Here is a 12,389-nt window from a genome sequence, read left to right on the forward strand (position 1 = left end):
CATGGCGCTCTCAACAGTGACTGAAAGCAAAGAGAGAAAAACAACTGTGCAGAAACTTTTCGCACTAATAGCTAAGTAACTAGCTAGCCTGTTATATGCAAATACTTTGGTACGTTAGAATTATAAAGTAGGCAATTTTGCGATCCCCTACATTAGCTATGAATGCCAACAAATTGCTAGCTAACGTTAGCTGCATAATATAAGACATGTCTGTTCCTGCTCTGAAGATGGACCAACAGGTCGACGACGACAGGGTTTTGTTCCCCACTGCTGTGTCGGAGGAAGTGCTCGTGGAGGGGCGGCGTAAACATGCCATCTGCCGGCTCTTTGGGTCCAGCAGTATTTTCCTATCATCTGAAAGCCGGAGAGGGGATCGGCCTGATCTCATTAACATTTTAACAAAAAAAGCCATTGAACAGTGAGTTTGACATGGCAACACGTTGATGCAGCTTCTTTGACAATGTATTACTTTGATCACATGCCAATAGGATCTCTGAAGATGAGTTTGCCAAGGGTCATTCACCTATATTTATCAATTTGCAGCTATGAGAATGGAGAAGAGGCAATGGCAGAGTCCCAATTTTCAAAGGCTGTGACATTCTTCACCAAAGCTATCAATCTTCAGCCGAAACAGGTACAGAACCACATAAATTGACATCAAGTACCAAATCATTCTGAATATCTACAGTAACTGCTGTTGGAAGGAGAACAGATGGGAGTGAGGTTGATTGTTTAACTGAAATATAGTCTGATTTGTCTGAAAGAATTGTCTGAAGTTGTCATACGTGTCCTGACTTCCAGACCCAGCTCTATGTGAGCCAGGCGGAGGCCTATTTACAGTTATGTGACTTCCAGTCTGCAGTCGTCAGTTACAGGCATGCCTGCCTCCTGGAGCCTCAGGCTAAGACCTTACACACACGTCTGGCCTTCATCTATTACCTACAGGTGAGAGTGAGGAGGGAGGCTGTCTCCCAAAGCAGCCTGCTGTGTGATGCAAACAGGATGATCATTCCTACACAGTCAAGCAAGCATCCAGCACTATTGAAATACCTCTTGCTTTCACTTGAAAACAGTTTGTAATATATAAAATCTTGTCCACTCCACAGGGCCAATGTTTGTATGATAAGGGCATGTTCCTGGATGCTCTGGAGTCGTTTGCCAAGGCTGCCGAGCTCAAGCCTAGCTGCAGGTCATATCACATGAGGAGGTCAGTGTGAAATACAAGTTATTCACATGGAGAGCTATGTGCATAAAAATAATAATGTGTTACTGTTTCCTCTATTTCCAAACACTTTCTTTGGCTTTATCCATATGTTATCTGCCTAACGCCTCGTGCATATCGGTTGCGTCAAACTGTAACCATTCCGGCAGACGTCCATTAATTTAATTGGGAGGCAATCTGCACCGCTGCGACTCATCTGTGGGACTAGGTTGTGTCGCATGCGTTGGATTTTTTAAACTTGTGTGTTGCTTTGCCGCGTGGTGTCAGTAGTAAACCACAGAAGAAGTTGCTAATGTGTGGTGTGAATCCTTTTGTTGTGATGCGGCACATGGATTGTGAAGACTACGTAAAATGTACCGTACGGCAATAACCTGTGTGGACACGGCGTAAGGAGGTCATGTGAGATCCTTTGACCTCAGCCGTCTCTACAGATAGACAGACGCCTTGTACAGCCATGTGATGGTGCTTTTCACCTAATATTTAAAGTGTGAACCACTGAAGTGTCCCCCTTTGTTGCTGTTGTAGCCTGGCATGTCTGACGGCCCTGGGCCGCTATACTGACTGTCTGAGGCTGGTCAGTAACTGGCTGGAGGCAGACTCTCAGACCGCAGATCTGTTCACCCTCAGAGCACGGCTCCACAAACAGCTCAACCAGGTCAGTAGTACACTCTCACACTCCGTTACCCCTGTGTTAAACACTGGGCAATATCTGACAATACCATGCTAGAAAGAACAAAGGTGTGGCGATTTCTAGTTTTAACCCTAGGGATAAATAGCTTATGTACTAGCTCAACACATATGACGTCATTGCCACTTTTATCTATATAAATGATCAAAAGTCTCATTTACATGCATTCTAATGTAATGACAGCACAATTATCTATACAGGTAAAAATGTGCTACCATGATCTGAGGTCCGCTTTGACTCTCAGTCCGTCGTGCCCAGAGGCAGGTGCCCTGCTGGGCCAGCTAGAGGAGGCCAGTGAAAGGGCCAGGCAGCAGGCCGTCAGCAGGGCCCTGGCAGGGGAGCTCACAGAGGCCCTGTCCAAGATCAACACAGCCCTGGAGCATTGCCCTGAGACTGGGAGGCACTACCTCTTCAGGTGTTGATGGCAGAGTATTTATCAGGTTCTGATTCACCAAGCAAGGGGGTTGATTAGGCCTTTGGTTTATCTGTTACATGCCTGACCCCATTTTACCATACCGTTCTCAGCTACCACTGAAGAGATATACATCTTGTTAGGAGAAGCTTCTCTACCAATCTATAGTAAATGAGGATACATACTGTCTATTATCCACTAAAGTGTAGTATTTTGCACCATAGGGGTATTCTGTACCGCAGGCTGAAAGAGTTTACTGCTGCCATTGAGGACTTGGTCCTGGCTGTGGAGCTGAGTGAGGCTGGAGACGAGGGAGACCAGGGGTCGGAGCTGAGCGGACACACCCAGGAAGACTGGAGGGCCGTGCAGGGGGAGGCCCAGGTCCAGCTGGTGCTCACTTACAACGACTTTGCTGTGCAGTGCTTCTCCCGTAGCTTCTACACAGAGGCAGTCCTGCTGCTCAACAAGGCCATCCAGGAGCAGAAGGAGGAGAGTGGCCTCTACATCAACAGAGGAGGTGAGAAGAAATGAGGGGAGGGGATAATAGAGGAGGGGAAGATCAGGGAAGTGAGGTATGTCTGAGGGGGTGGGAGGAAGTGGAGGCGAAGGAGGTGAGTTTGGCTGAGGTGAAATTAGGTGAGGAAAGCCGTGGGCTCCCTCTTGAAAAAGGTGCAATTGAAGTCTGGCCCAGTGAAATAACAATATTGTGTGACTGTAGATGGTGGGCAGGAGTCTCTGAGATCAAAAGAGAATGTTTTTGAAGTGACTGGTGATGGGATTTTATATCTCCTCATACAAATTGAATACGTTAATGCATAAAGTCAGTACCTATATCCATGGCCATGGGAGATGTTTAGAGGTCGGGGTGCTGAGAATTATTTTCTCCCTGCGCTGCTGAAGGCTATTTTTGTTCACTCATACCGGAGTAATAAAGGGCCAGGGCACTAATTTTGTGTATTTTTTAATTCGGATTATCAGGGGGCGTTGCAGCACCCTCAGCACCCCTACTTTCCGCGGCTATGCCTACATCCATAACATCCAATTTCAGGAATGAGTGCATCTGGGTAGACCGCACACATCACCTCTGATATTTATAAAGGTGGTTGTGGTTTGTGCAGACTGTTTCTTCAAGCAGGACGAGTGGGAGTTTGCCCTGGCTGACTACCAGCAGGCGAAGGAGATGTCTCCTGATGACCAGGTCATCTGGATCCGCCTCGCTGTCATCCACAACACCCTGGGAACACACTGCTACCAGGACCGGTGAGTCTCATCCACAACACCCTGGGAACGCACTGCTACCAGGACCAGTGAGTCTCATCCACAACACCCTGGGAACGCACTGCTACCAGGACCGGTGAGTCTGTCTATCATCCACGCCACTGTTTCTTGTCTTCACCGCAGGAAGTACCAGGAGGCAGCTGACAAGTTCTCTGAGGCCATCAATTATAACCCTGGAGTTAGCCGGTACTATGAGAACCGAGCCAAAGCCCACAGTAAACTGCCCAACGTTGAGGGGGCCAAGCAGGATGCCATCAGTACCCTCATCCTGGACCCCACTAATGATCAGGCAAGAGCCTCAACGCCTATATGTCTCATCCACTCTATCCATAAAACGAACATTGGCCTGTACAAAAACTATGGACCAGATATTCTGAGCTTTTATGGCAAGGGCTTAACGTGACTTTGTCAGGAAATAGGAAGGGCCCTAGTTATGCAAGTACAAAGCTCTCACTACTTGTTTCCTATGCAGATTGGGGGGGAAACCAAACATGTTTTTTTATAAATACATGAATGGTTGATTCTTTCTTTTAACCAACGTTTCATTTTATGTAATACATGTTTCATAAAGTGGTGCGGAACTCCCACGGTGCAGAACTGACTGCTGTAGTAAATCTGTCCGTGTGTGTGTGTGTAGGTGGTCCCTCTGCTGCTGAGTCTATTCCCAGGCTGCTCCGTGTCAGATGTTCTGTCCAGTGAAACGGCCAGGATGGTCAAAGCCCAGCTGATGGACAGCATCCAGGCCTGCAAACAATCTGCATCCTCCGTGCTAAGGTTAGGCTAGCACTGTTTGTCTGCAACCCCTCCCTGTTACTGCTGAACAGGTCAGACCTGAGTCAGAAAGATATACAGTATGTCCAATACTTAATCTTCACTTGGTTTAGTTTGCCAGGTACAATAGAACCAGTGGAATAGTTCCCAAAGTGCAGAATCCAAGCTAAATTAAGCACACCTCAAGTACTTTAATTTTTTTGACATATTTTGTTTAAAGGGCAGTTGCACAGGTCCAGATGAAGCCTTCTCCTGGACTACAAATAAGCTTTTTCAACAGAGAGTCTCAATTGGAAGTAGGCTAAATATGGGTGTGTTCACCAGTCCCAAAGTGTACAAACTAACTGTGGTGGATGCTAATTACAGATTTCCTTAACCTGTTTCCCCAGAATGTGCAGTGGGCTTGACAAGATAACCCTGTCGCATGACGCAGACAGCCAGTCTGACAGCCAATCCTCAGAGGACCAGTTCGATCAGGGGGCGGAGCCTCTTAAAGTCTGTGTGGCCCCGCAGGAGGTATACCAGCAGATTGTCAGGATCAACCAGCAGGTACGAGACCAGGAAGACATCCAGACACTGGGACAGACAAACTCAGCTAACCTCATCTGAGGTCACTCAATAAAGCCCTTCAATTCAAACTCTCTTTTCCATACCTCTTATTCACCAAATCACATAAAACGCTCATGCTTTCCACTACCATTCACCATTGATCAGTATTTGTTTTAGTTGGATCTTCTACCCGTTGAGAGCATCTCTCATACTGACCAAAGGTGCACTTCCTGTGTTGGCTGTGCCAGGTGAAGCGAGCAGTGCGATTGGCCCTCGAATGGCGGCAGCCTCTACAGTATGACGGGCCCCGTATGGCCCCCGCCTGCACAGTGGAACGGGAGCAGTCTGCACTGGGCTCAAAGGACAGGCCATACCACTGGAGGAAGTTTGGGGGGTTTGGAGTGAATTCCAAATGAGCAGCAACACTATGGCATTTACTACTGTTCAGTTGACATGGTGGAACTGTTGGTCCACTGTTGCTCTTCAGCCCTCTGAGCTTGAGTGAGGCCATAGTAATGTAGAGGTTGTGATGGTACCATATTGTTCTTAATCCAATAGGTGTCAGTAGAGGCACACATTTCCATAGTTCCACCTCACTTGTTTGGATTTAATTGATCCATTAATCTAGATTGTCAGGGCACAACGATTTTGTTATGGTATTTTTGTATTGTTTTTGTATTGTTTATGTCCATAGATTAACAGGCATATGGAGACATGTGAAGGGCGTATGACAAAAGGGAATAGGTGGGGCAGTTCAGTGATATGACAGACATAAAGGATGGAGATACTGTAGCTCTATTGTGTCGGTTCTATAAGTTTGAGAATTTAGTTGAATGGTAATACCATTGTCTGTTTAGCAATTGTTTTTAACAGTATACAGTAAATCTTTATTTTTAACAGATTGTTTTGCATTGAAAATTTGTCTGAAAAGTATGTTTTGCCAAATTAAAAGATATATAGACAATTGTATAGATTGAAATCATACTGGTCCTGTAAATAGATCTAGAGTTGAAAATATTTTATGCATGGCAATAAAGTGGTTTACAGTGTGTAATAGTTGGGGATTGTAGCAAGGATTGTAGCATATTGTACATGGGAGACTGGAGAAAAGTTGTCGTTTTGAGAGCGAAGCAGCTGCCCCCTCCCTGCACTGTAGTAACATCTGAGGAGAAAGGAGTTGTGACACTCAACCCTGTAGAAAACACCCCAGCAGTAGCTGATCACATGCACTCCATCCATCCATACCAGCTATTTCAATTGCTGAACAAACAATACTTCATTTGGCTTCATTTGTGACCAGAATGAACGAACAGTACAAAGTCTCCTCAAGCTCCCCTTGCCGGTATAAGAATGAGAGCAGTGGCATAGTCACATGCGGCGTGGAACAGTGGAGAAAGTAGTATAAAAGTACATGTTCATACACCGTACACCAGGTACCACCCAAATCTTCTCAATGGTGTCTGTCCAATGTTGGTGCAGATGACCACGGAGCCCATGCCCAGACTGATGTCAACCCTCAGATGTGTTGACTTTCAGTCGCTCCATTTGGAGAGCGTGGTCGGGCCGCCGCCTTAAAATGTGGTGTCTCGGTGCTTGGTGCCTGGTTCAGCTCCCTCAGACAGTGTGTGTGGGCTGCAGCCACTGAACAAAGTGGTCTGGGACAGACGGTGGTCATAAAGGAGCTGAAAAGTGTTTCACACCCGCGTAATAAAAGTTTCAGGTTACTGTCCTGTCAGGAATGGGAAATGCGTCCAGGAGATCCCAGTGGCCGTCAGGTTTTACCCCAGACAAACACCTCTCTCTGGGCACAGGAGCTGGTGGCTTGGCACCCTGTCAAATAATTCATGGTGAACCGGAGAAGTTTCATTCACATTTGGCTGGAAACTGTTTTGTCTAAGACATTCAGAACACGTTTGAACTCTTTGGGTAGTGTTGGGAGCAGGTGACGTGCAGCTAATGCACGCCATTATGTCGTCCTGAAAGGGAAATGTAGGAGTCTTGCCGTTTTATGATTTGTAGGGCTTTAAGTGGATTAGTGCCGCTTCATTTATTTGCCAGTCATGGTGTGCATCAATGGTGATACAAAATTACTCAAATACAGGTAGTTATTTTCCAGTCACATGAGGTGTCTTTGCTCAAGGATGCAGAATCAGATCAAATGAAGCATCAACATTTTATTTTCAAATATTTCTTACAAAAAATATTTACATACGTGATAGTGAAACACAGTTAAATACAAACCTTCCCATTACAATTAGCATTATATAAAGTATAGTTCATCATGGTTAAAGAAAGTGAGGCTACAAAGTAAGGAAATAAAGTGAAAGTTGGTCACTCACTTTACTGGAATAAATACCTGCCGCCTCAAAAACATTCTAAACATTCTAAAGCGTTGCAGTTGGTTTACAGTCTAGTGTCTGGACCGGATTCCGCTACACTCAAAAGTCTGATGCACCAGATGACATGTTTGGCACCTAGGGGATATATTAAAGCGAGTAAAATGTGCTTTCACAATCTTGTAATTTTCATAACCAAATTTAACTGCATATTTCCTTTCTCAGAGAGAGGAGCAGACATTAGGTCCTTCTGAGAAATGTTTGAAAGACAATTTATTCATCTTGGAGAGATAAAATGTCTGCCGGTTTGTGCTACTCACAAATTTTCCAGTCAGTTTTACTGGCTCGCCTCAGGAACCCTCTCCCTGTCAGTCTCCCCGTGTTTTGAAGTAGAGGGCTGATCGCCTGTTTTCTGTACAGGGGGAAGAGACAGCCATACCCTTCAGGTCCTTGAGGGCACAGTACAGGGCTTGACCTTTGCAGATGATGTCTGTTTTCCCTGTAACCCTTAATTGTATGACATCTTTCTCTATTTGCTCTCTCTCTGGACATCACCAAGACCAATTGACTTATAAAAGTGTATCTGTCTTGTGGGGTCACTTCCAGCCATTCTGTTCTTTGAGCATGCTGAGATCCAGTCCTTTGTGAACAGTTTGTGCTGCTGAAGTCCTTTCTTAACAGGTGTACTAGGTGCGTTGTACAGAGAGAGAGTTGGTGAGCTGCAGGCCCGTGTCCAAGGCCGTTCAGTGGGAATGGTCCAAATGGTTAGAGACGGGGTCTTCTTGTCCTTCTCCTTCATAGAAGCAGGAAAGGGTGGCTGATAGTAAATGACAGAGTGAGAAAAGTTAAAGCATTGTTTCCCAAACTCGGTCCTGGTGACCCCTAGGGGTGAACATTTTGTTTTTGCCCTAGCACTGCACAGCTGATTCGAATAATCAAAGCTTAATGATGTGTTATTTGAATATGCTGTGTAGTGCTAGAGCAAAAAACAAAACGTGCACCTCTTGGGGTCCCTGGGACCAAGTTTGTGAAACACTGAGAGAAGTCAATAAGAGACAAGTAATATTTTTCAGTGCTGAGTTTAGAAACAAAGGGTGTCTATTGGAGTTTACAGCACATTATATCTGACTAGCAATTTAGCAAGTATGTTTGTTCAACTGTAGACATGGCAGCTCCGGTACAAGCACCATTGAAGTCACTGTGAATTATTATCTAAGTCAGGGCTCTCCAACCCTGTTCCTGGAGAGCTACACTCCTGTAGGTTTTCACTCAAACCCCAGTTGTAACTCACCTGATTCAGCTTATCAACCAGCTAATTATTAGAATCAGGTGCACTAGATTAGATGTGTGTGTATTAGGGAGTTGTTGTGGAATTGTTAGATTAGATGTTAGATATTGCTGGACTGTTGAAACTAAAAACACAAGCATTTCGCTACACTCACAATAACATCTGCTAACCATGTGTATGTGACTAATAACATTTTATCTGATTTAGATTAGGGTTGGAGTGAAAACCAACTGGAATGTAGCTCTCCAGGAACAGGGTTGGAGAGAACTGACCTAAGTGCAGTATAGGCACAATTCAACTACTCATTGAACAAGCTGAAATGAACTTGTTCTGTGCTTCCTGCAATATGTTTCCAACACTGAAACCGTGTGCATTGTTGAGGTAAAAAGGGTGTAGCAGCTGAGCTTGGCAGGGTTGTCTGTCCCTGCATAGCGGTTCATCTTGGGTAGCAGCAACACGAAGGACACAGCCATAGACAGGTGGTAGAAACTGTGGACATAGGCATATTCCCACTCGTGTAAAACTAATAAAAATAATAATAATAAGTTTGATGTCAATGTGTTCAAACTTGTGCAAGCCGAACACATCTCAACTAGGTTTGACATTTACTATTGCCTTCATTGTGAATGGAAAGGGGAAGGAGGGAGATTGCTTTGTGATGATACCTGAAAGTAGAAGCGGAGCATCAGAGCCGAAGCAGCATCCTGGTCCCACCAGTTTGGTGTATGCAAGTCTCTGGTAGAGGTCCTTTATTGCTTTCATTTTCTGTAACTGAAATATGATACAGTACACAGGATCAGTTTAGAATAACAGGTTCAGTTGAAGAGATAATCAATGCAATGTTGTGTGTGTGTGTGTGTGTGTGTGTGTGTGTGTGTGTGTGTGTGTGTGTGTGTGTGTGTGTGAGAGAGAGAGAGAGAGAATGAGAGACAGACACAGCACATTCTTCCAAACAATTTTTCAGTGATACTGCATGCAGAGCTCACTTGCCCTCTGAACATAGTTTTATGCCACTTAACAACGCACCCTGAGGACGGGCCATTACAGTGTCACGATACAATGCTGTTTACATTCACCTATCAGTGTGACCCAGATAGAGATGGCTGTTCCGTACACGATGAAATCCTCCAGGACACTTAATGATACATATGATGGAGAGGCCTGGCCCGTCACATGCATGGTAAATCTAGGTAGGTCATGGTAAATCTAGGTACATCATGGTAAATCTAGGTAGGTTATGGTAAATCATGGTAGGTTATGGTAAATCTAGGTGCATCATGGTAAATCTAGGTGCATCATGGTAAATCTAGGTAGGTCATGGTAAATCTAGGTGCATCATGGTAAATCTAGGTACGTCATGGTAAATCTAGGTAGGTCATGGTACATCTAGGTGCGTCATGGTAAATCCAGGTGCGTCATGGTAAATCTAGGTGCGTCATGGCAAATCTAGGTGCGTCATGGTAAATCTAGGTGTGTCATGGTAAATCTAGGTAGGTCATGGTACATCTAGGTAGGTCATGGTACATCTAGGTAGGTCATGGTACATCTAGGTAGGTCATGGTACATCTAGGTAGGTCATGGTAAATCTAGGTAGGTCATGGTAAATCTAGGTAGGTCATGGTAAATCTAGGTACGTCATGGTAAATCTAGGTACGTCATGGTAAATCTAAGTGCGTCATGGTAAATCTAGGTAGGTCATGGTACATCTAGGTATGTCATGGTAAATCTAGGTACATCATGGTAAATCTAGGTAGGTTATGGTAAATCATGGTAGGTCATGGTAAATCTAGGTGCATCATGGTAAATCTAGGTAGGTCATGGTAAATCTAGGTGCGTCATGGTAAATCATGGTAGGTCATGGTAAATCTAGGTGCGTCATGGTAAATCTAGGTAGGTCATGGTAAATCTAGGTGCGTCATGGTAAATCTAGGTAGGTCATGGTAAATCTAGGTGCGTCATGGTAAATCTAGGTAGGTCATGGTAAATCTAGGTAGGTCATGGTAAATCTAGGTAGGTCATGGTAAATCTAGGTGCGTCATGGTAAATCTAGGTAGGTCATGGTAAATCTAGGTGCGTCATGGTAAATCTAGGTAGGGCATGGTAAATCTAGGTAGGTCATGGTACATCTAGGTAGGTCATGGTACTTCTAGGTAGGTCATGGTACATCTAGGTAGGCCATGGTAAATCTAGGTAGGTCATGGTAAATCTAGGTGCGTCATGGTAAATCTAGGTAGGTCATGGTAAATCTAGGTGCGTCATGGTAAATCTAGGTAGGTCATGGTAAATCTAGGTAGGTCATGGTAAATCTAGGTAGGTCATGGTAAATCTAGGTGCGTCATGGTAAATCTAGGTAGGTCATGGTAAATCTAGGTGTGTCATGGTAAATCTAGGTAGGGCATGGTAAATCTAGGTAGGTCATGGTACATCTAGGTAGGTCATGGTACTTCTAGGTAGGTCATGGTACATCTAGGTAGGCCATGGTAAATCTAGGATTAAACAGATCCCATACATTTTAAGTACCATTGTATTACACGGTAACTTAATTTCTGTCCATTTCAATTCTGACAGGACACAGTGCCATCAACAAATACTGTCTCTGGTAGGTTAGCAGTGATAGAAACACAACATAAAGGTAGACCCACACTTCAAGTTGTAAACATATGTGCCCCTAATAAATGACACATATGACTGTACAATGTATTTTCCTCAGCATTAAAATGATCATCATAATTTTTTCTTAGTATGTTTTGTATGGCTCAAAGTTTTTCCAGAGGCAGTTGTGAAGTAGTGAATACAAATAGTGCATGGATCTAATTGAGTTAATAGAGAGAATGGTAGAACGGGTGAGTCCTTTAATTACGGCAGGGTGCTAAATCAGGGTCACACAGAGTGTTTCTTGGTAGTCTTACACAAATCTACTTTCAAACAAAAGTATACACCTCACACACATGGTTATGGGCTTAAAAAAAGAAGACACCTGTACCGTGTCAGATATAGAGTTTAAACGTATTCAATTTTGAGTTTACATCTGAATATTACACTTTAAATATATCACAGAACACTGAAATATAACCAAAACGTTTGAAATAGAAACACCAGATTTTGGCCTGTTTTTCAAAATAATGTTTATTAATTATGAAATTATGAAAAATATTAAACACACTCCCCCCATGAGGCCACTCGAGGGCAATTTGGTTGCAGGAAAAGGCTACGCCCTTAGAACTAGCTGGTGGTGGTCCTCATCTCTCCTCAACGGTTGCACTTGCCCTGTGGGGCTGATGAAAGAACACAAAGGGCTGCTGTGTAGTTGGGAACACAACCTCATGCCTCCTATTCCAGGAGGGGAGGTAACATTAGCACTCGGCACACGACCAGAACGCCACTCAGGCTTAGCTTGGGGACCCCAGTGGGCGTTCAGTGCCACTGGTCTCTGGTCTCTGTTCTCCCCATACCAGCCCATTGTACAGCCTTTCAAATTTGTAATGGCCCCTGGAAAGGGGCTGACCCCAGAAATCTGAGGTTAAAGGTCATGGATTGAGCCTGTTGAGAGTGCAATGTGAGAGGAGAGGGGGGGCAAACAAAATGAAAGTGTATCATGCTTACTTTCACCTCAACAGGCCCATACCCCTGCCCTGTCCCTGTCTAAACATAGTCATGGACAGTAGTGTGGGAATGTGGCTGCCAGGGACTTCCTGTAAGCATCTGAGAAACCACTGGGCTTCCTTTTGATTAGCTCATAAATAGTTCTGCCTTCTGCCCTCCAGTTCTTTTACAAATAATAAAGAAGATGTTTAGTCAACTCTGTGAACGCATAATACAAAAAAAAAAGTTTTAAAGCTGTGGGA

At 44.4% G+C, this 12,389-nt stretch overlaps 1 protein-coding gene across 1 annotated transcript; it reads left to right on the forward strand.

Annotated features, from left to right (window-relative positions):
- The first annotated feature begins 3 nt into the window (after positions 1 to 3).
- Positions 4 to 5,979, forward strand: LOC129853282 (tetratricopeptide repeat protein 16). Its single transcript, XM_055919161.1, has 12 exons — positions 4 to 418; positions 544 to 634; positions 802 to 945; positions 1,107 to 1,207; positions 1,748 to 1,877; positions 2,111 to 2,325; positions 2,547 to 2,839; positions 3,441 to 3,582; positions 3,724 to 3,889; positions 4,238 to 4,374; positions 4,761 to 4,920; positions 5,169 to 5,979. The coding sequence occupies exons 1-12, from the start codon at positions 207 to 209 to the stop codon at positions 5,334 to 5,336; spliced, it is 1,959 nt and encodes a 652-aa protein (XP_055775136.1). The 5' UTR covers positions 4 to 206; the 3' UTR covers positions 5,337 to 5,979.
- Positions 5,980 to 12,389: the final 6,410 nt, after the last annotated feature.

Source organism: Salvelinus fontinalis, chromosome 4, assembly GCF_029448725.1.
Source record: "Salvelinus fontinalis isolate EN_2023a chromosome 4, ASM2944872v1, whole genome shotgun sequence".
In the NCBI taxonomy this organism is placed as follows: domain Eukaryota; kingdom Metazoa; phylum Chordata; class Actinopteri; order Salmoniformes; family Salmonidae; genus Salvelinus; species Salvelinus fontinalis.